Genomic DNA, 23,041 nt, shown 5'->3' on the forward strand with positions numbered 1-23,041 from the left:
GACATACAGATACATTTTTTACTGTTCTAGCGATGCGACCAAAAAAGGCATTGATACACGCCATAGGTAAAGTGATACATACTTTGCTTAGTTTATCAGCGTTCACTCTATTCTTTACATTTCTTCCACGTATCTTTTCGTATTCTTCTTATAGCCAATAGAGCAAACTGCTTTTAGACGTAATACTACGTTGCTGGTTAAACACGCTTTATAGCTAAATTATATAGTTTGCTGTATACACATCTACATTAAACACTTATATTTCACTACACTGACATATTATTCTACTATTTCTACACTCACATACATTTCCACTGACGTACTATTTTCACACTATACTATACTTTTGCTTCTTCAATCGTCTCTCATGAATAAAACAACATCGAGGCATTTATTTAGAAATATATATTTATATTTATATTTATATTCTCATTGAAGCTTTTTGGCAAACAAATTGTTTATCAATTATCAAACGACAATATGTGTTTTATATTTTAAAGTTTGTTCCTTGATGCACTATATGTATATCTTCACAATGTCGAAAACAGTGTTATATGTGAATCGCACTCGATATGTATATGTATATGTAATAGTGATGGTATGTTATCATGCTGGCCATATATAATTATGATAAATCTATTATAAAATCATTTTTACATTTCTTTCTATCTCGATGCTGAAAGAAATGTAAAATGTTATGTTAACATATATACGTATATGATTCTATTCACTTGAGTATTTTAGATACAGGACGATTGCATCAGAATTGATGGATTCGCTTCTTATCATCTTCTCATTCTCTTCGGAATCACAAAGTTGTTGCTTTGCGCTAATTTGAAGTTGTTTTTTGCAGCCGGAGAAGTTGCCACTTTTGAATGCGTCATGTTAACAAGTGACTCGACCACCAGAATGCAATGGCTGAAGGATAACAAACCGATGGAGGACAAATTGGCCGATCGCGTCACAACCACGATAAGTGATAATATATGTAAACTTGAAATCCAAAACGTTCACGAATCAGATTCCGGCATATACATCGCACGTGCTCTGAATTCAAACGGTGAAGCGACATGCACTGCTCAATTAATAGTTCAACAATGTAAGTTACAATATTACGACATATATAATTCCAAACGCGATAATTTTTATTTTCTATTTTGTTGATGTAAAATATTGCAGTGAGTGAGGAAGAGAAGAAAGCAAGAGCAGAAGCGAATGCTCCTATATTCTTAGTACGTCTGAAAGATACCGAACTTCTTGAAAATACTTATCTACGTTTCATGATTAAAGTCAAAGGAGATCCTAATCCGGAAATAAAATTGTAAGCTTTAAACTTTGTCTAAGTAGAAGTTAAAAATACACCAATAAATTTAATAAATTATTACTCTCTCGTAGCTTCAAGGATGGCACTCTGATCGATGCAAAGCACGAACGCGTAAAGATTATTCGAGATAACGCCGAGAAAGGATTTTACGAACTGGTGATCGCTGACGTACAAAAACAGGATGCTGGAAAATATTCATGTTCAGCTATGAATCGCTATGGCGAGGCTACATGCGAAGCGGTAGTGACAGTGACAGACGAAAAGCCACTTTTCCAAGGTCTTCCTGAGGGTCTTCTCGAACTTGGAACCGAGCCACGATTTATTTGGACGCGTGATGGACAAGCGTTTGATCCTGAAGAGAGATTTAAAGTTCTTTTTAAGGATAACGAAGACACTCTGGCATTGGTGTTCCAGCATGTAAAGCCTGAAGATGCCGGTCTTTACACATGCGTGGCACAAACCAGCACAGGTGAAGATTAACAACTTTAATTTAATGTTTACTGCATATTTTACAGATATATGTATATTAATTTATGAAAATTCTTGAATACATAGGTAACATTAGCTGCAGCGCGGAATTGACAGTGCAGGGCGCAGTAAATCAATTGCTGAAGGATCCAGAAAAGCCGAAACTTCAAACGGAATCGAAGCAATCCGAAGTGAGCGCTGGTGGTTCCGCGATGTTAGATCTACAGGTGAAGGGATATCCTAAGCCAGACATCAAGTGGACCAAGGATGGTCAGGAGATCATAGCTGGTGGTAGAATCAAATATCTCTGGGAAGACGAAGAGTCCTTATCGTTGGTGATTAAACAAGTTACTGCTAAAGATGCTGGCATTTACAAAATCACGGCGAAGAATGAACTCGGAGAGGATAATACGCAGATCGAGTTGATCGTGAAATCTGCGCCGAAAATCACGAAGAAACAATCCGACATGATGATTCTCGTTGAAGATACAGGCACGATGACCGTGCAAGTGGAGGCCACTCCGGCGCCGGAAGTAACCTGGTACAAGGATGGTCAGCTGATCGAGGAGAGCGATCGTATCAAGATTATCAAGGAGAGTAATGATACGTATAAGCTTGTGATAAAAAATGCCAAACCGACCGACGCAGGTTCATACTCGATTGTCGCGCGAAACGATATCAATCAGACAACTGACATTTGGAAGGTCGGCATCAGATGTCCGCCAAAGATCAAGAAGGGATTGGGAGAATCACGAGTGATCAATGAAGGCGACACATTAAATCTTTTGATCGAGGTGGAATCCGAGGGAGAACCGACGGTCAACTGGTACAAAGACGGACAGCTTTTGACGGCGAGCGACCGCGTGAAAATGACAAAAAGCGGAAACAATTATATACTCGCAGTTAGTAACGCGAAGGTGGAAGACGCGGCATTTTATAAGGCCGAGGTGGTGAATAAGCATGGGACGATTTCAGACGAGACGAGAATCAGGGTATTAATACATTATTTTATTTAAAACATATTCTGAAGCAATCCTGTTTAAACGAAATTCACTTGAAACCTAACTAAAAAATTCGCAAGCATTTCTTTAAATTCTGTAGTCCTAATACTTTTTCAAAATTATTACAGGTACGTGGTATACCCAGATTTAAGACGAAACTATGCGATATCAGTGCGAATGAGGGCGAGTTGAACGTCGAGTTTGTGGTTGAGGTCGAGGGCTTCCCAAAGCCGAGTGTTCATTGGTTCTTAGGCGATATTGAGATTACGGAGAAACGTACAGAGTACACTCGTGTGGAGGAGGGAGATAATTACAAACTCATCATTAAAGAAGTGAAGACAGAACTGAAAGGCTGTTACACTTGCAAAGTGCAGAACGAATATGGCGAGAATTCGAGTAGTTCCAACTTGACAGTGAACACTCGGCCAAAATTGCTAAAGAAATTGGCGGACCAGAGGCTGAAAGAGGGTGACACACTGAAATTGACGTTCGAAGTATCTGCTACACCGGATCCGGAAGTTAAATGGTACAAGGATGGCGAGGAAGTGACGGCGGATGCCAGAATCAAGATCACTAGGGACAGTCAACGCAAGGAAAGCTACGATTTAACGGTGACGTTGCTGAAAGGTAGCGACGGAGGCTTGTACGAAGTGCGGGCAGAAAACGAGCTAGGCTACGTCACGAGCAAGAGTAAAGTCATCGTAATGAGTAAGTTTCCACGACTTCTCATCCTCTTTCCTAGCTTTGAAACTCGACTCTATTCAACGCGAGCTTAATTAAATTGAACTACAAGATATCCTAAGCTAGAATAATAATAATATTATCGCAATATACTGCAAAATAAATGTATTTAAAAAAATAATTAATTTATGTTTGAAAATTCGATCGCAGCAATATTTTTTCTTGTGTAAAAAAATCATATTTGATACAGTCGAGTTTTAAAGTTAAATACGAGAATAATTTTGATAGAATTAAGAAAATTTCACAAAGATAGCTGATGTCGATATTTGCCGGAACAATGGTCAACAATAAATAGCATATATTTCTAATTTTGAAAAAAATAACAGCGGTAAAAGTCATCGTGTTTCGACAACATTCAGTAAGTACTAAATCTATAAACGAAACCATATGATTCCTTTTCATTTTGTTCTCATATCTCCCGATATAATATTTTGAGAATTTTTTAATGGCCTTTAATGACGAGGTTCAACCAAAAAATTTTTTTATATAGTTACATGGTTATAATTATATTAGTTCTTTTAGTTGTAAAAGATTTGTGTGTAGAAAACGTAGACTCTCCTGATTTCTTTAAACGAAAGGGAAGAGCACCATTTTGTGTGATCATTTAATGTGACGCGTCACATTATTGACGTTGACGCAAAATGTGTTCCCTGTCTTTCTGTTTTATAAATTTATTCTTATAAATTTTCCACCCTCTTCTGATCTCTTTTTCCAATTCTAAGTGTCATAACATGCTGACATATCGCGTCTTGAAGCACGTCATGACAAAAACTCGAAAAAATGTACTTCCGTAGCTGAAACGGAAGATGAAAAGATACAGCCTCCGAAAGAAAAGGCTGAGACGGTGACAAAGGTGGAAGAAACGCAGGCGAAGAAATTAGTGGAAGAGCAATTGCCGCAAACGACTCTACGTGGTGAAGAATCAGAATCGGAAGGTAATCATGCCGGTTAATTTCCCTAGCTAATTCGTAGAATGTATAAGGGTGTAAAACACAGAGTTTTGACTTTGCTTAGTTTAAAATGCAACGACGCTTTGACAATTACAAGAGCACTCATAATATCGCACGTCTCGACAAGGATTTCATTTCACGCTAGGAAAGAAAACGTCTCTTAGATAATATAAAGAATAATGCATGCTAGAACCAAATTTATTTTTTGCAACATCTGGATTTTTGAAATTTTGTTTGATTTTTCGTTTTCATATACACTTTCATTGATTGGATATCTCAAAATTAATAGTTAGCTACAGATAATGTCGCTTTGTTATCGAATGTTTTTCATATAATGTTTTTCATAAGTTATTTGTTTAAGCGCATAAAGTTTTTAAAAAATTGTATAGATTTTTGTGGTCCGCATTATGTATCGTAATTTATCACGCAGAAATTCGCACGCACGCTACGTAACTTAGAAATATCGAAAAAGTATCTAAGAATTATTTAGCGGTAGAAACAATATTTGATAAATTTAGGTCGCGTCAAATTGGAGAAACAAAACATTCAACTAATTCAAGGGGACAATGAAACAATTACGATATCTGTGGCCTCCACGACATCACACGAAGCTTTACTTACAGGTAATCTCACACATCTCACGTTAAAAACAAACTATTATACATCGGAGAATCTAGACAACATGAAAATCCAAAAGACTTTTATATCTTTATAGAGGTCTTTTAGACACATTCATGTTGTCTAGATATTCAACAACTAATATGCAAATAAACGGGGAATACAAAGTGTAATGCGTCTCCTGAAGTCTGAAAAACTTTGCTTCAAAATTTTCATCATCGTCTACTTTCAACGTAATCGAATCTCTATTTGACATATTATGACATACGCCGCGTGATTTGAGCAATAAGCATGCGATTTATGGAGATAGCTCTATGGTAATTGCACAATTCTCTAATCATACAAAGAAATCGAATTTCTAAAAATACGGAAGATACCCGTTTCGCGCAATCATACGCAGAATGCTAGTAGTCGAAGGTATTAGGTCAGGCCATTCGCAGGTCCCGGCGAAAGTCATACGATCAGCAAGATGACGGCGACCAAGGTAGAGTGTCGAGAATTTGGTATTGGTTCAGGACCTCACGTGGAAGAAGTTGCTTCTTACGCTTACACTGTGCAAGAAGAAAAACCGCAGAACGGCATACTGATCGAAGAATTTTCGGAAACTGAGGAGAAAAAGTCGAATTTGGATATTAATCGAGGTGTCACGATCGTTTCTGTTTCTGATGACGAATCAACTTTGAAGGCACTTTCGCGAGACGTCAGCACGGAGGACGTACAAACGGCTGATCAACTCCCGGAGGATCAAAAAGCGACAAACGGAATTCTCGATGAGTTTTCTTTCAACGAGACGCCAGAAAAGGAAAAAGTTTTGGAGGATGTTAAACTGCACAGAATCTCCAAGATTACGGAAACCATCGCCGAGGAGCTGTCTTCCGAAGAACCGTTATCGGCAACGCTATCGAATCAAAATCTGAAGCGAGAAAGTTTGGATATGAAAACGGCGAACTTACCCGGTCAGAGTTCTACCATCAGCGACGCGAGTCCAGCGAAAAAAGTCGCGGAAAAAACTCTAGATCGTCCAGAAACAGCTGTTGAGTTGTCGAAGGAAACCATAAAGTTTGAGAAAACGAAAACCTCGGAGTTGTCGAGTGAAACGTTGTCGAGACAAAATTCTCAAAAGGCGCAGCTCGACAACGACGACGAGGATATTGACGAAGATATGAAAAATCTTCTAGCTCGTGTTAAACGGCAACGTAGTGTGTTAGACGAAATCCTCGATAAAGAATCGGGCAGAGAGTCAGGTATGACCGCGAGGTTCCATTGGTAGCTTCAGTATATAGCTTCTAACTTTAATCTCTCAGCGTTACAACTCATCAACATGTTGTAATCTCATCTCTGCTATAATTGACAGAGCCATCTCATTATCATTCTCTCGCCTCTCCTTTTTTTTGCATGTTATCTCACAATTTTACTTTTAACTTTTGCATGCTCGCATGGAAACATAAAATATCTGAAAAGTTTGATGATGAAAATTCATAAAAATGTATTTTTTATTCTTTGAAATTCTATTTGTTCATTTCTTCTGACATTTATAATATATTATAATATATTATAATATATTAATATATTGATATATTGATACGTTTTATTGAATATTCATATTAATTAATGTGTTATTTATTATAATTTATGCTTCCATACGTTCCAAATATTGATTATTTGTATTAGAACTTCGACGTTGATTTTTGCACTATTCTTCACCAACATAAAAGATATGAGGTAAGATTGCAGCTTTTACTCTAAAATACGATAATTAATTTTATAATCTTCACTTTGCAATTTGCTGAGCACCTACTTAACTAAGAATTTCTAGGTAAGTATATTAGTAAGAATGTGTAATGTTCATTGAGTATAGCACAATTTTGAGTGATAAAAAATGATAACGGTAGAATGATAATGGTAGATATCAGTAAATATATAAGCATCGGATTTACATCTATAATATTCTTTTTAAAGAAAGATATACTAGTGTTATGCCCGAGTCTTCTGCGGCCGAGTGGAGTCGAATCGCCGTTTAGAGAAAGCGCTCTCCAAAAGCGCAACGTTGTGTTGTTTACAAAAGTACGGCGCGATGACTCGTGGCGTACAGATGTGTGTCCGCGAAATTGTTGTTGTTGATTAGTTTGAATAAAGCCTACGTATTTTAAAGCGGCGTTGTTTATTGCCGAGCGCGAACGCGTGTTTAGTGAGTGCGTCAGTGACCGCCGCGGACGTAACATTATTATGATTTATATATGTACTTATAAATTTAAAAAAGATTACTTACTAAAAAAATTCTAGTAATATTTTTATATTTATATTCTAGTAATATTTTTATTTATCAATTTTAAATAGTAGTTTATTTTAATTAATTAAACGTTTAAAAATCTGAATTAATTGATATAAAAAAATATCATCTGAAATAAGATAAATTAAATATTATAAAAACATAAATTATCTTAATAAATTAAAGAAGTTCATAATTTTCTGATGAAGAATAATTTAAAAACATTCATTTTCTGATACATCGTAATTACCATCAGTTTGTTGTAGGAAGAAGGATTCGCTTAAACAAAGCATGCTTCCATGTAAAATAAATTTTATCTTGACTAATGATCTTATCTGCATTTTTATTCTTCGTAGCTCCGCCTCATGTCGTGAGCACAGATCTCACCGATCGAACAATCTTCGAGACACAGAATACGAAGTTCGAGGTGAAGGCCACTGGTTTACCAAGACCAGACGTAAAATGGCTCAAAGATGGTAAGATTCTTCGAACTGGGGAACGGATAAGGATCACGACTTCAGGAGAATCATATGAGATGGACCTAAGCAAAGCCACCCTTGAAGACGAAGGTGTCTACACGTGCATTCTAACGAATAAATTAGGCGAAGAAATCGTGGAAGGCTATCTAACCGTCGGCACCGTCGATGAACTCCGAAAACCAAGATTCAGCGAACCTCTTAGTGACGTCGACGTCGCTTTCAAGGATAATGGCGAGTTTAAAGCTGTCTTCACTGCTGATCCGATTCCAGATGTTAGATGGTATATATTTATAATATATATCGTAAATTCCAAAGTCCATTTCTAAAAAAGACACGTTAAGTCGATACTTGAATGTATCAAAGTTATTATTATCGTTTTTCCGCGATGCCGATTGCTTTTTTCATTACTTTACGAAGATTATTTTGATAGTTGTGTTGTAACAAAGGGTTAATAATAGCACTAATATAATTTTTGCTCCTTCTATATATTTTTTTTTGCATAAATTTTAATATTTTTTTATTAATGACTTTCTTTTTATATTATAATATAATTTATTATAGGTTTTTTTCTTCTTTTTTACTATAGACATATGTACAGGGTATCCCACTTTATTCTTCTAGTTATTTTGGATAAAAAAGTATTAAGGTACAAATGTCAAAAAATGAATAGTTTACGAGACATTTTATATTTTATTCTGGCATCCTGTATACACATGATACGTGTCATGATAAGAATATACGTACTCACCATAAACATTTGCGGAATGCAAAATGAAGAAGATTGGTCTTTGTCCCATGTCTCTACGTCGATTTTTTGAGAAGTTAAAGCCTTTTAAAGAATCCGCAGGTGCATCCAAGTGAAAAAAAACCATAAAAGTACTCCCCTCGCAGTTTTTGTTTTCATGTTCACACCTTTTTGCCTTCCTAAAAAAGTGTGAAAACACGTGTAATACAAGCGCTTTGAGGATATGCCGCCGCCGTGAAACATACGCGCGCCCCATCTATCGGAGAGATTATGATTGCTCAACGATAGGTCGATATTGTCAATATCTACTTAATAGAGTATTATATAATTAGAGTATTATATAATTATAATAGAGTATTATATAATTTTTACTCTTTTTATTTAAAAAGATAAATAGCGCAGCGTCTATAGTATCTAATATTTAATAAAATATAGGATTTTTTTTTTATTTAAATTTTTACTTAAAAAGATATTTAAGAAATGTAGAAATGTTAAGACACAACAGAAAATAATAGAAGAAAATATAATCATCATTATTGTCATATGCGCTCCGTTCTAAGTTTATTTTAAAAATACTCGAAAAATTGTGTAATTAAAACATATTGTTTAAATTAAAATATGTTATGTTATTTTATATATGCACTTGTATTTTTTTCAGGTATTATAAAGATCATGAAATTCCGTCTGACGATTCTAGAATTAAATCGACTATCACTAACGGACCGGCGGCAGACAAATTGACAGAAAGTAAAGTTACATTAAAAGTACCGAAATGCACCAAAGAAGATACCGGAGAATATACTTTGAAGTTAATAAATAAATGGGGTGAAGCCGAAAGTAGCGTAAGTAACAGAATGTAGAGAATGTAATAAAATATAAAAGGCTATTAAATAATTAATAATGTGAGATTTCTTTTTTAGGCATTTTTGAATCTTCTATTGAAACCGGAAATTGAAACCTTTAGAGATCATAGCGAATCAGTTGATGAACGAGTTGAATGGCAAGCTATTATCAAAGGAAATCCGAAACCTGATATTAAATGGATGAAGGATGGTATGGAGCTGCAAAAAGACGAGCAATATGACATCGAAGAGGATAAGAGAAATTGTAAATACAAACTTATTATTAAAAAACTCCGTTTGGAAGATGAAGGTGTCTACACAATTGTGGCAAAAAATTACTTGGGTGAAGCAAGTGCTCAAGCGACTCTTACGCCTCACAGTAAGTAGATTAGCAAAATATAACATTCGCAAATACAATACGGTAAGCCAAGAAATATTTTTTTGAATAAATTAGAAGAATTTAGAGTAAAAAACATTTGCATTCTCCGTAGCCGAAGCTCCAACCTTCCTAAAAGATCTATCAAAATTGCAATGCAATGATCGCGAAGATATCGAATTGAAGATTCGCGCGACCGGTATTCCGAGGCCAAACGTAGAATGGTTGAAGGATGGCAAGATCATCCAGGAGGATGAACGGTACCAAGTGAAAACCCACGTGGATGGTATAGTGGACAGTAATCTGTCTATCAAAACCTTTTCCGCAAAGGATGTCGGCACAATAACGTGCAAGGCGAGTAATGTCGCCGGAAATGTGCAAACCAATTGCGAGTTGTCCATGACGTTGACCTCACCTACGTTTGGTAAAGCGTTACCAAGATCGGCGGAAGTCGATGAGGGCGAGCCTCTAGAATTGAAAGCTAAAGTGGATGGCAGTCCAATACCCAACGTGGCCTGGTTCAAAGACGGCGAGAAAATTACCCCGGACGATCACGTAAAGATCAATACTCTGCCGGATGGCACCACAAAACTCACGATCGACATGGTAAAACCTACCGATTGTGGCGCTTACAAACTCGTCGTTTCGAATTCGAGCGGTGAAAATTCCTCGCTTTGCGCCGTCGCTGTCACACGTGAGTGAATTTTATTTTCTCTTTATTAAATCATTCGTAATGTAATTATCATTTTAATTGAGTTGATTTATACTCGTTACAGCCGAACGAAGAAAACCATCGTTCACGAAACCATTGGAAGACACAAAGGCTGTGATTGGGCAACCATTAAAACTGGAAGCGCAAGTCTTAGCGTTCCCGAATCCGCAAGTACAGTGGTTTAAAGATGGTATACCACTGAGACACACGAAAGAGATGTATTTCATGAATGAGCCGAATGGTCTCATTGGATTGAGAATGGATCATGTGCGCCCAGAGGATGCAGGAACTTACTCGTTAATCGTATCCAACGCGCTCGGTGAAATCACGGGTACAGCCAAAGTGGAAGTTGAAGAAAGAGAGAAGAGACCTGAATTCGTTGCGAGTCTTCAACCGCAAACTGTTGTCGAAGGTTTCCCAGTGAAAATGGAAGTGAAGACCACAGGAAAACCGAGGCCCGAACTCAAGTGGTTGCTAAATGGCGAAGAAGTTAGTATATATTTAATAACATTAACAGAATTTTATTATAATATTTTTTTCTATATTTTGAAAATTATTTTTAGATTGTCCCGGACAATAAGCATGTAAAGATCGTTGATCAACCAGATGGCAGTCAAGCTTTGATCCTCGACAAGGCAACACCGGAAGATATTGGCGAGTATCAGGTGATAGCTGGAAACACGGAAGGTACCGCATCTTGCAAAGCTAAGCTGGATGTTGCCGGCAAGATGAGATCAGACACACCGGAAGAGAAGCCGACATTTACCAGCCCTATGCGCGACGTATCCGTCGATGAGGGCCAGCCACTGACGATGGATGTGTCGTTTGTCGGCAATCCAATTCCCGACGTGAGCTGGACGAAGGATGGCGAACCGATTGAACCATCGGAACGTGTGAAAATGAGTTGCGACGGAAAGAAAGTTGGTTTGCAGATCGATCCGTGCAAGCCCGAAGACGCGGGCGTCTACGGCTGCCGATTGAGCAATCCGCAGGGTGAAGATACCACAGGTGCGAATGCCATCATCCGCAAGGTCTACCAGCCGCCGACCTTCACACAAAGGTTTACAGACTTGCAGCAGTTGCCTACGTTTGATGCCAAATTCCCGGTCCGTGTTAGCGGCATACCGCAACCAGATTTAACTTGGTACTTCGATGACAAACCGATTCTGAAGGACGATGAAAAGTTCAGAATAAAGCGCGATGGTGATAGTTGCTGTCTGTATGTGAAGGATTGCACATACGATGATTCAGGACGGTACAAGTGCAAAGCAGTTAACAAAGGCGGCGAGGCGGAATGCGCGGCAAATCTGACTGTGGTCGATAAGATGTAAGATTTTGAAAAAAGAAAAGAAATTTCGCGAGCTATTGTGTTATATGTGTTAATATTTAATTCCAGTCAAAAGATGCAGAAGGTCGAGCCGCCGGCGTTCCTGAAAAGAATCGGCGATTGCGAGGTCTACAGAGGTATGCCAGCCAAGTTCACTGCGTGCGTTACGGGATATCCGGAGCCTGACTTCGAATGGTATCGCAATGGCGACCGGCTTTGGCAAACCGATCGCATCAGAATGGACCAAGAGGGTAGTCTGTTGCGACTTACGATAGCCAATGTGGATGAACTGGATGCCGGAAAGTACGAGCTGAAGATATCCAATCCTCACGGTGAAGATTCGTGCAGCGCGGAGATGGTTTATGAATGTAAGTAAAATGAAAGAGAATATTATCTTCGAAGATATATCTTGCAAAATAATTTACGATAATTTTCGAAATATAGAAATTATTTTTATATACTTTGATACACTTTTTAGCTTTGGAACCACGCGCAAAGAAATCTCTCGCCGATCAATACACGGATTACGACAAATACCGAAAATCTGGTATTCCACTGCCTTTGGCGGACCGACCGATCATTAGTCGTATGGTGGATCGACATCTCACCCTTTCGTGGAAACCATCCATCCCGATCGGGCCGCGAATACCTGTGACCTACTTGGTGGAGATGTGCGAGCTTCCGGATGGCGACTGGTTTACTGCTCGCAGTGGCATTCGCAGCTGCGTTTGTGACATTCGTAATCTCGAGCCATTTCGCGATTACAAATTCCGCATTCGTGTGGAGAACAAATACGGTATAAGCGATCCATCGCCGTTCGCGCAAACTTATCGCGCCAAACTGGAACCGGAACCACCCAAGTTCTTCCCGTACCTCCCTCCTGGTATCGATTTCCGTCCTGAAACTAGTCCCTACTTCCCGAAAGACTTCGATATTGAACGACCACCACACGATGGTTATGCCCAGGCACCTAGATTTTTACGTCAGGAACATGACACCCAGTATGGCGTAAAGAACCACAATTGCAATCTCTTCTGGTTCGTCTACGGTTATCCCAAGCCAAAAATGACGTATTACTTCAACGATCAATTGATTGAGTCGGGCGGTCGATATGATCAAAGTTACACTAGAAACGGCCAAGCAACTTTATTCATCAACAGGATGTTGGAGAGAGACGAGGGTATCTACGAGGCTGTTGCTAGAAACGAACATGGCGAGGCTAGGCAGAAAGTTATTTTAAAAATTGCCGAATATCCCACGTTTATCGAGAGACCCGAAGAAACCATCGTGATGATGAGAAGAAACGGCCAGTTGACCGCTCGCGTAACTGGCGTTCCTTATCCGGAACTCAAATGGTACAAGGATTGGAAACCTATAGCTTCATCTTCCAGAATCAGGGTATGTTTGCGTTCACGTTTCTATTGTACAATGTCACAAGTTTATATTATGGAACAGCTATTTTATAATTAGAAGTATAATTAGTCTATTTTAGAAGAAACTTGTTTTTTAATTAAAAATATTCAAAATAATTCTTAATTTAAACTATGTCTTCTTAATCAGATTCAGTTCATTGAGCCAGATATCACGAAGCTTATTATCAACGATGCCATCGTGAAGGACGAGGGTCTTTACTCGATTAGCGCAGGTAATGTGGCTGGCTCGATATCCTGCTCAGTATTGCTGCATGTAGAAGAAAACGAGCACGAGTACGGATACAGGACGTACAGAAAGAAGATGGATGTGAAACCACACGAAAAGCCGTTTGATGATTTGTATGATCTGGGTGACGAGCTGGGTCGTGGTACTCAGGGCGTAACCTATCACGCAGTCGAACGAAGCACCGGAAGAAATTACGCTTCTAAGATTATGCACGGACGCGGTGATCTCAAGCCATTCATGTATAATGAGATGGAAGCAATGAACAGTCTGCATCATCGCAAGTTGCTACGATTACACGACGCCTTCGAGACAAATGATTCGGTCACTCTGATCATGGAACTGTATCCTTTTATCGTTTCCATTTTTTATTTACTTTATTTATAATTTTAATCAAGGTAATTAAAAATATTAGAATATCTTTATTAACATCGAAAATGTTGTTAATTATTTTAATTATAACATTTAAGAATTTATTTAATATATTTTAATATATTTGAAAATGATATAATTGAATCAATGTTCAGTAAGACAATCCTTAATGACGATAATTTAGAGCGGCCGGTGGCGAATTAGTAGACACCCTTACAAAACAAGAACACTACACCGAGATAGACATCGCCCGTTATATACGTCAATTGCTATGGGGATTGGAATATATGCATGGAAATTATTACGCACATCTTGGTCTGACGGTGCGTTATTAAAATCATTTTTTTTTTCTTTTAGAATTAGCAACTTGTGCAATTGTGTTACGGAAATAAATACGGAAATAAATTTAAATGTAATGGTAAATGTGATTCATAGCGTTTGCTATGTTTGAGTCAATATGCTTCTTTGCAGCTTGGCGACTTGTTGGTCTCTCACGCTGGAGGAGACGATTTGAAAATCGGAGATTTCGGACTCGCTCGTAAAATTTCACAAAATAGATTGATGACTTTAGCATATGGCATGCCGGAATACGTCGCACCGGAAGTAACTAATAACGAAGGTGTCAGCTACGCGGCGGACATGTGGGCCGTTGGCATAATTACCTACATTTTGCTATCGGGTATCTCGCCCTTCAGAGGTGCAAACGATAGAGAGACGCTGAAGAAAATCAGAGAAGGCAAATGGGACTTTGACGATCGATGGAAGAACATCTCGAATGAAGCACAGGATTTCATTCGTAATTTATTAATGTACAATGTTGATAAAAGAATGGATGTTAGGGCCGCTTTGGCTCATCCATGGTTTAACTATATTGATAATCCACCACCAGAACCCTACAGGATACCATCTGAAAACTTGAAGAATTATTACAAACTGTATCGGTAAATCAATTAATTTTGCAGAAATGAATTAATATTTTATAGATATAATGATATTTTTTCTTGAACAAAAATTGTGAATAAAATCTATTTTTACAGCGATTGGTACCGCAACGCGTCGTGTCGCACTTGGTATCGTAGACGCAAACTAGAGACAGCGTTTGAAGATCCATCGCGAATGGTATATCCACCTGGACATAAATTCACACCCGAACCCGACAGAACTCACACCCCATTGAAAAAACGTTCGCCCAGGACATGGGAAAATCAAATACCTTCCAGAGAACCAATTGATACGGAAATTGGAATAATCCAAAGTGAAAGCCAGTAAGAAAATATCACAAAATAAATAAGTTTTTATTTTTAAAATATCATAAAGATAATTATTTATAAAAAAGAATAGAAAATTCACATAAATTTTACGTAATTTCTTATATGTAACATGTCTGCAAAAATGCAATTTTTCCACTTTCCATTTATATTTTACAGTTATCAAAATGGTCCAGACACGTATCTTCTTCAGCTACGAGACACCGATTTCCCTGTACGACTACGTGAATATATGAAGGTCGCGTGCAATCGTAGCCCTGGATTTTCGCGCACTATTACCGAAGAAAATGGTTTTGATTGGAGGGTAAGTATAAAAGGTTGCTTTGGAATAAAGAATACTTGCTTGAAGATGATTTATCAACTTATTACACGTGCTACACTCGCGATTTTCAAAATTCTTTTTTTCACTTTTCTATTATTTCGTTATCAGGCACCCATCATACGGGAACGTCGCCGTTTCACGGATGTTATGGACGAAGAGATCGACGATGAGAGAAAGGCACGCATCAATCGATACGGTTCGGCGGATACTTTTACACTTAGACGTTTGAAAAATGAACTGGGTACTCGATTAGACAGTTACGCTGAAGCTGAAGCGATGATCGAATCGAAAAAGGAAGGTCAACCTCCGTTCTTCCGTGAAAAGCCGCAGATCTGCCCAATTCAGGACGGAAAACCGGCGCATCTTACATGCTTAGCCGTGGGAAATCCGAAACCACTGGTACAGTGGTTCAAGAATGACATGGTTATACAAGAGAACAACAGAATCAAAGTGACGGAAGATTCTGAGGGAAGATCTATGCTTAGCTTTAATCCTACAAAAGAGCATGACATCGGAATATATAAAGTTGTGGCGAGGAATCCGATAGGACAAACGATTGTTAGAACGAGAGTGTTGCAAGCAACGGTTTCTTGTGGTCCGGATTCTCCAGAGGTACAGTAATGATTTTTAAATCTGTAAGAGATCAATTTAAATTGAAATAATCTTTCCACTTTTGTGTTATAAAATATTTTACAACCTTTTCAGGTTTCCGATGTTTCGGACACCGAAGTTCTTCTGCGATGGAAACAGCCGAAGTACGATGGCAATTCGCCCGTACTGTGTTATAATTTACAGTACAAAGAAGGCGATTCGATTGACTGGATAGACGTTGCCTCTAATATTGACCACGAGTTTTATCTGGTGCGCGATCTGAAGCCAGACACGAGCTACAATTTCCGTCTGGCAGCACGCAACCGCATCGGCTGGAGCGAAAAGGGCATCCCATCGAAGCTGATCAAGACACGATTACCGGGTTGCCCAAAGGTACAGATTACACGGGCGATGAGGCATCTTCAAGAGCTGACCGAAGCCGGTCAAGAAATCACCCTGGAAGAGGACAAGTCGCACATCGATTATTCTATCGAGAAAAATCCGATTGAATGGTCGGTAGAACCGCAATTATCTACCAAGTATAGCTTCATCTCGGAGCTATCGCGCGGACAGTTCTCCGCGGTGGTGAAGGGGGTAGATAAGAGCACGGATCGCGTGGTCGTTGCCAAGATCCTGGAAGTAAATGCCGAAACGGAAAAGCAGGTGAATCGAGAATACGAGGTGTTACGCTCGTTGCGACACGAGCGAATAGCCCTGCTGGAAGCTGCCTACAAGGCATCCGGGTCTCCCGTAGTGGTATTCATCATGGAAAAGCTTCAAGGCGCCGATATACTCACGTACTTCTCCAGTCGGCACGAGTACACAGAGAACTGCGTAGCGAACGCTATCACGCAGATTCTCGACGGTTTGCAGTATCTTCATTGGCGTGGATACTGTCATCTGGACATTCAGCCGGACAACGTCGTAATGTCGTCCGTGAGATCGGTGCAGGTGAAACTAGTCGACATGGGTTCGGCTCATAGGGTCACCAAATTGGGCACGATGGTACCTAAACATCTGGGTCATCCCGAATATAGATCGCCTGAGTTGTACAATGATGAATTAGTCTATCCCCAAACGGACATCTGGATGGTTGGCGTGTTGACCTATGTATTGCTATCCGGAGTTTCTCCGTTCCGCGGTAAGGATGCGGATGAGACCAGGCAGAACATATCCTTTGTTAGATACAGATTCGAGTATCTTTACAAAGAGCTGAGTCAAGAAGCTACCAGATTTCTTATGTTGGTCTTCAAACGCGCGCCAAGGTTGGTAATGACTTGAAAAAGTTTTCATTATTAATATCAAACGTAAAATGTCTTTTATATATTTATAAAAAAATTACATTAATTTCCTTAGCAAAAGACCGATACCGGAGGAATGCCATGAACATCGGTGGCTACTGCCGACCGATTTTATGATTAAGAAACGCGAGAGAGCTGTGTTCCTAGGTAACAGGTTGAAGGAATATAACGAAGAATATCATGAAGAAAAATCGAAAACAGCTTCCGATAGTGATAATCTAGCGAGCGAGAGTTTATTGGGTTCGAAACAGAAACTCATCAGATCAACCAGTATACAAGAAGAGCTCCGGACCACGTTCTAACGATAAAAAGCTTCAATTTTTTATTTATATTTACACACACACACGCGCGCGCGCGCACACACACACACACACGCACACACACATGCACACATACGCACATTATGGCCCTATCACTTCGCGTATGTCTAATCTATATCTAAAGAGCGCAGAGAAAATGCGAGAAATGAGAAATATAAAGAGAAATCATCTCTTTATTTTCTCTTTTGTTATTATTTATTTGTTACAACTTGTAATTATACCGAAGATCGTTATTGATCAATCGTCGATATTTCGCTGATTTTTATTAGCAATCAAATTTTCAGCCGTCCGTTAATTCGATGAATAAATTATGGTCTATATATTTTAATAAATAAAAATCAAAATAAAAAGGTACATAAAATAACAAATAAAAAATTAAATTTTTTGAAATTTATTAAAAAATGTCGATTAAGCATTGTACGAAAATTAAATAAATATTTGACAAAATAATGCACCTTTTCCTTGTAATCTCTAATTGTTATTAATCTGAGACATTTTTTATATATTTGATACTTATATTTATCTTACACAAAAGATATATAAATTATAATTATAATTATTTAAATATATTATTAAACACACATATTTTATTTACAAATTGCTCGTTGGCATTACAGTCTCGTAAAGAGAAAAAACATTATTGTACACGTGATGCAATTTTAATTTTCATACATTTACATTTTCTTCATACATGATAGAAGAAGTCATAATTATTAATGTATATTAATTTCGTCACAACCAAAAATTTAATTATGTAGAACTGAAAATGACAATTTGTTCAGGTAAAAAGACTAGCAAGATTAAATTGAGTCAAACCGTAATCAACCTAAAGTACATTTGAGCAAATTCTGTACTCATACACTAAAAGAAGGCACGAAACCAATTTGAAAAGTGTAAACAATTACTTGTTATTTAAAATGTTACAACGTAAATCATCTTTTTGCATATTGCATTATATAATCTTTAACTTTACTTCGAAAGGATTCTTTATCCTTAATATACAAATCTGCTGCATCTCTATTCAAAGGATCGTCAAAATTTAGAAGATCCTGAAAGAAATGTGAGTATATATAAAAAAAAAACATATATTTAAAATATTAATTCAATGTAGATAATGTAGTAAAAATAATTATATACATACAGTAAAAAGAGAATTTAAACCCCATACAACATCCTTCAATTTGCGTGTTGGTGCCCATCCCATTCCATCAATACTACTTTGTCTTAAAATAGATAGACATACATCACCATCTTCACTTATGTTAGGATGCCATAATTTCGTTACGCATTTCACTACTGGTGGCTGAAAAACGATTTAACATAATTAAATTTTTTATTTTTTTATCAATCCTCATGTTAACAATCAATCCTTCTTCTAGTTGTTTTAGGGCCAATTTCGTAATTTTTGGTTAACATAAACAGCTGATTAGGTGTCAACAATGATTGATACTGATATATTCTGCTTAACGACAAATATGATTAGTCAATTCCAATGGAGTAACTGACCATTTAATTGGAGATTGTGAAATTGGCCCTTAGTGTTTTAACAAGTTACCAAGTTGGTATTATAACAGATACATGATACTCACTAATTTAATATACAACTTTTAAATATCAATATACATGTTATACATAAAAATTATATAAAAATTATAGATATAAAATTACCGTCATGTTGTACTCTTCATTTATGTAAATCTCAAAAGAAAAGCGACCACCAATCCAGTAACCCTCATCTGGTATAATTAATAGCGTAAATTCATGAAGAAGACTTGGATCTTTGAATTTAACTTGACAAGTTCCTGGCAGCGTTTGTTGCATTTCCTGAACCTAAGAAAAATAATTCAATATAAAATTAAATAATTAGAACTCGCATAATATGTAACATTATTATATCAATACCTCTTTGATCAGCAACCTATCTCGTACTGAAGCTCGTTTGTTATAGTCTCTGTTCTTTGAATTTGCTAAATCATTGTCTCTTCTGAGTTTTCCTCGTAACGTGATCATATTAAACCGTACTAAAAACTTTCAGTCACAAAAGGACTAGAGTTATCACTGCCATTCTTTTTTAAATTCGTTTTTAAAAGTTAATGCAATGTTAAATAAAGCTGTAAACAATTTTACCCAGAAAAGAAAATAGAATGTAACGAACGCAATACAAAGATCATCACTATAAATTTATAACAGAAAAAGCCAACAAAATGCAGATAAAAGTAACGATAATTTAATCTTTAAAACATAGTCTTGAAATGCATCGTTAATTAAATTAAACAGTCATTACGATGGAAGAAAAGCAATTATTGTTATCAATTGAGGCATTAGGTTAGAACAATTCATGCATTATCCGACAAGGCGATGTACCTTTCGTTGACAGATTTCAACTAGTTTCGTTTTTATATCAATCGAATTTCGTATATTAAACCATCTGTAAAGGAGGTTTTTTCATTTCGGTTTATTTTCAATTATTTATTGCGCAATGTAAATCTCTTTCAGAGAAAGATCACAAATCCTAACGTACATACACTCGGCATCATGAATCATAAATACTTCATCACATGTATCGTATCTAGTTATTCGTGCATCATGGTTGTTGAAAATCCAAAGAAATAGCATAGAAATCCTCTCAAATTAAGTGCTTTGATTTAAATGTTATTGAAAAATTCCAAAAATAGAATTTTTGAGGTTACAGACTTTCAAAAAAATTTAAATATTTCAAAGTCACCAGATTACAAAATTAATATTACTAGATCCGGAAACACAATATTTTAAAATTAAATTCAGAATGAGGACTTCGAAAACTCATTAGATCCTACAAAAAGGGTTTTGAAAGCTGCTAAACTTTAAAGTTTTTTGCAAAATATTAATAAGTATTATCTGTATAAATATATATATATATATATATATAAATTTTCAATATAACAGTGATTTTAGAACACACCCACTCTAAAAAAAAAAAAAAAAAAACAGCTATAGATCAGAGTCAACTGTGTTCCGAAAATCATCACAGAAAAGTATTTTAATTTACCAGTCTGCTAGAATGTAGCGTTAAACCACCATATCACATCACATCATCAGTTAAGATCGGAGCTGTTTATAAACAAGATTATTTCCGAGAAAAATAAATTAAACTGTTAATATTTTGTAGTTTAATTCAATTTTGAAAGAGTTCATGTGTATACGTCTATATAATTTAAGTTAAAAATTTTAAAAAGTTTAATTTTGACATTAAAATAAAATAGAGTGACTACATCTGTGACATTTGTATAAGATAATTAAAAATAAGCTAATTGAAGTTATAAAATAATAAAATATGATCCGTCGCTTACAACCATTGGACGATGTTCTCGGAAAAGCTCTACCAGAACTTACTGAACCCATATTATTTCAGAATATGCTACAAAAGTCTGATGGTTCGTATGAATGGAAATTACTCCAATGGAGTTTGACAGAGTTTGTTGAAAAATTTGGCGATAAGAAGCTACCATTTCGTGTTGGTGATCATAACAAGCGTACAGTAAGTTTAACAATATTTTATAATACATATGCTTGCTCATATTTTTTACAATTTTATTAATGACACAATTGACAATTTTATCTGCTTTATTTTAATTAGTGTAGTCTTCAACATGATCATTGGTGTGTAAGCCCTCCTGCAAAACCTATTTACTTAACTATGCAAGAATTTACTAACTTAGTAAAAGAAGATAAACCGAATAATATGTGGTATTATTGTGATTATAAGCATATAAAAGAGTGGTTTAATGACAAGACGGAAATTATAGAATCTTTCAACTGGCTTAAATTTGGGATTGATGAAGAATTTGGAAAAAATGGAATGTATTCCACTATTTGGATTGGAAGCAAAGGTGCTCATACGGATTGTCATTGGGATACATATGGTTACAATCTAGTGGCACAGATACATGGCAGGTTTGTTTTGTATATTTTTTTTAATATCTATTTATTCGACTTATATTATTGCTTATTGTTTTTGTAGGAAACAATGGTTGCTTTATCCACCTGATGCTCCTCTAATACCAGTTAGACTTCCCTATGAGGAATCAACTGTATATAGTAGATTTAATATTTATTGCCTAAGTGAGGAAGAGAAAGAATGTTTATTGTCTATACCAAACAGACCAAAATTGATAACCTTGGAGCCTGGAGATGTCTTATTTGTACCTAATGGTTGGTGGCATTATGTAGAATCTTTAGATGAATTAAACGTGAGTGTTAATATATGGGGAAAACTGAAAACAGACAGTAGAGCACGAGTCGAGGAAGCTCTGGTTAAATTGATAGTAGCCAAGATGGCAGACTATAAACAATTTAGGATTAAACGAAGTAATTATTATACAACAGAAGTAAGTCTTTTTTTTTTAAATAAATATATTGAAGATTTGTTTAATTCATAATGTTATCTTAATAGGTTGAATGTGCTATTGAACATGCGCAAGACGAGGAAAAAGAAAGGAGATGCAAATTTTTATCAACTGCTATGAAAAGACCTAAACCTATGCCATCATGTGCATCCGAATTAGCCGAAGAATATCCTTATTACATCAAATTATTACCTGATGCAGACGACCAAAAACTTAAAGACTTCATAGAAGAGAGACGAAAAAGAGATAAAGAGAAATATCCGTCAGAAGAAACAACTGCATCTGGCGATTATATTCCTAATCCTCAATATGACTCATTCTTTGAATCTCTTATTAATGCCTTATGTCATCCAGAAGTTATTAGTAAAGCAGCGAAAATATTATTAGAAAGACATTATTAATTATTACTGATTAATAATAATACTAATTAACAATTAACATTCTATATAAATGTGAAATTATATATGAGATAATCTGAATTTTTTTTATTGCTGTTAATATTATATACATAAATCAATCATGTTTTATAATTTGAAAATTTAACTGTGAATCTTTAATTATTTTAACAAGATATGTTTAATTACAAGAATAATCTATTATCAGTCGATATCTTGAATTTTTATTCTATATTATATAATAAACATGTAAAATATTACGTATTGTATACATTGATTTTTTTTTATAATAACTTCTCAGTATTGTAAGTTATACATATGATCATAATCTCATGCTCATTGTAGAAAAAAAAAAAAATATAATTTTGATTTTGGAGAATTTAAATGCTAGTTATTATTAATTTCAAACTTCACATTATCTGTGCTTCTTATGCTTCGTCAATATTAAAAAAAAATTAGATTTTTGTGAACAAATTGATTTGACAAATTTCAAATCTTAAATGCAGTTCTCTTAAAATTTTAGATAATGCATCCTCCTTATTAATGATAATCCATTGATATATTATCGATTTTTAAGAT

General features: G+C 36.2%; 3 protein-coding genes across 13 annotated transcripts in view; 2 read left to right on the forward strand and 1 right to left on the reverse strand.

Moving 5' to 3' along the window:
• The window catches only part of Obsc (Obscurin), a 35,176-nt gene extending 17,044 nt beyond the window's left edge, over positions 1 to 18,132 (forward strand). For 3 of the 7 annotated variants that reach the window (XM_011646250.3, XM_089074895.1, XM_089074898.1), the window contains 25 exons: positions 31 to 66; positions 854 to 1,099; positions 1,180 to 1,321; positions 1,396 to 1,793; positions 1,880 to 2,784; positions 2,922 to 3,501; positions 4,329 to 4,469; positions 5,003 to 5,107; positions 5,543 to 6,346; positions 7,728 to 8,130; positions 9,254 to 9,437; positions 9,516 to 9,816; positions 9,929 to 10,507; positions 10,590 to 11,014; positions 11,089 to 11,852; positions 11,922 to 12,220; positions 12,331 to 13,250; positions 13,413 to 13,852; positions 14,065 to 14,203; positions 14,352 to 14,821; positions 14,918 to 15,145; positions 15,308 to 15,452; positions 15,579 to 16,082; positions 16,176 to 17,326; positions 17,418 to 18,132. In XM_011646250.3, the coding sequence (XP_011644552.2) occupies positions 31 to 66; positions 854 to 1,099; positions 1,180 to 1,321; positions 1,396 to 1,793; positions 1,880 to 2,784; positions 2,922 to 3,501; positions 4,329 to 4,469; positions 5,003 to 5,107; positions 5,543 to 6,346; positions 7,728 to 8,130; positions 9,254 to 9,437; positions 9,516 to 9,816; positions 9,929 to 10,507; positions 10,590 to 11,014; positions 11,089 to 11,852; positions 11,922 to 12,220; positions 12,331 to 13,250; positions 13,413 to 13,852; positions 14,065 to 14,203; positions 14,352 to 14,821; positions 14,918 to 15,145; positions 15,308 to 15,452; positions 15,579 to 16,082; positions 16,176 to 17,326; positions 17,418 to 17,664 (10,556 nt within the window). In that variant the 3' untranslated portion in view covers positions 17,665 to 18,132. The remainder of the gene's footprint in view (positions 1 to 30; positions 67 to 853; positions 1,100 to 1,179; positions 1,322 to 1,395; positions 1,794 to 1,879; positions 2,785 to 2,921; positions 3,502 to 4,328; positions 4,470 to 5,002; positions 5,108 to 5,542; positions 6,347 to 7,727; positions 8,131 to 9,253; positions 9,438 to 9,515; positions 9,817 to 9,928; positions 10,508 to 10,589; positions 11,015 to 11,088; positions 11,853 to 11,921; positions 12,221 to 12,330; positions 13,251 to 13,412; positions 13,853 to 14,064; positions 14,204 to 14,351; positions 14,822 to 14,917; positions 15,146 to 15,307; positions 15,453 to 15,578; positions 16,083 to 16,175; positions 17,327 to 17,417) is intronic. The other 4 variants (XM_089074896.1, XM_089074899.1, XM_089074900.1 and 1 more) reach the window with 3 other exon arrangements.
• Positions 18,133 to 18,249: 117 nt separating this feature from the next.
• Positions 18,250 to 20,389, reverse strand: LOC105431811 (NEDD8-conjugating enzyme UBE2F). 5 transcript variants are annotated; one of them, XM_011646257.3, is made up of 6 exons: positions 20,208 to 20,389; positions 20,047 to 20,110; positions 19,585 to 19,710; positions 19,351 to 19,512; positions 18,824 to 18,985; positions 18,250 to 18,731 (listed from the first exon to the last, which is right to left on the reverse strand). In XM_011646257.3, exons 3-6 carry the CDS (start codon positions 19,690 to 19,692, stop codon positions 18,615 to 18,617), a joined length of 549 nt encoding a protein of 182 aa, XP_011644559.1. In that variant the 5' UTR covers positions 19,693 to 19,710; positions 20,047 to 20,110; positions 20,208 to 20,389; the 3' UTR covers positions 18,250 to 18,614. The 5 variants fall into 5 exon arrangements, with proteins under 5 accessions (XP_011644559.1, XP_011644556.2, XP_011644558.1 ...); XM_011646254.3 differs by having other exon boundaries at positions 20,204 to 20,389; XM_011646256.3 differs by having other exon boundaries at positions 19,585 to 19,793; positions 20,208 to 20,388.
• Positions 20,390 to 20,707: 318 nt separating this feature from the next.
• On the forward strand, positions 20,708 to 22,847 carry HSPBAP1 (HSPB1 associated protein 1). Its single transcript, XM_011646258.3, has 4 exons — positions 20,708 to 21,199; positions 21,299 to 21,615; positions 21,683 to 22,049; positions 22,115 to 22,847. Exons 1-4 carry the CDS (start codon positions 20,996 to 20,998, stop codon positions 22,466 to 22,468), a joined length of 1,242 nt encoding a protein of 413 aa, XP_011644560.1. The 5' UTR covers positions 20,708 to 20,995; the 3' UTR covers positions 22,469 to 22,847.
• Positions 22,848 to 23,041: the final 194 nt, after the last annotated feature.

The sequence above is a fragment of the Pogonomyrmex barbatus genome, unplaced genomic scaffold (assembly GCF_055798465.1).
Source record: "Pogonomyrmex barbatus isolate J1 unplaced genomic scaffold, ASM5579846v1 scaffold18, whole genome shotgun sequence".
In the NCBI taxonomy this organism is placed as follows: domain Eukaryota; kingdom Metazoa; phylum Arthropoda; class Insecta; order Hymenoptera; family Formicidae; genus Pogonomyrmex; species Pogonomyrmex barbatus.

What these genes read in the sequence shown, in the direction of transcription:
- LOC105431811 (XM_011646254.3), bottom strand. Translation starts at nt 20,298, where the DNA reads ATGCTATTTCTTTGGATTTTCAACAACCATGATGCACGAATAACTAGA. An exon ending in ATTCATGATGCCGAGTGTAT is followed by an intron (nt 20,111 to 20,203) that starts GTACGTTAGGAT and finishes CCTCCTTTACAG; the next exon opens with ATGGTTTAATATACGAAATT. An exon ending in ATGAAGAGTACAACATGACG is followed by an intron (nt 18,986 to 19,350) that starts GTAATTTTATAT and finishes ATCGTTTTTCAG; the next exon opens with CCACCAGTAGTGAAATGCGT.
- HSPBAP1 (XM_011646258.3), top strand. Translation starts at nt 20,996, where the DNA reads ATGATCCGTCGCTTACAACCATTGGACGATGTTCTCGGAAAAGCTCTA. An exon ending in GTGATCATAACAAGCGTACA is followed by an intron (nt 21,200 to 21,298) that starts GTAAGTTTAACA and finishes TATTTTAATTAG; the next exon opens with TGTAGTCTTCAACATGATCA. An exon ending in GTAATTATTATACAACAGAA is followed by an intron (nt 22,050 to 22,114) that starts GTAAGTCTTTTT and finishes TTATCTTAATAG; the next exon opens with GTTGAATGTGCTATTGAACA.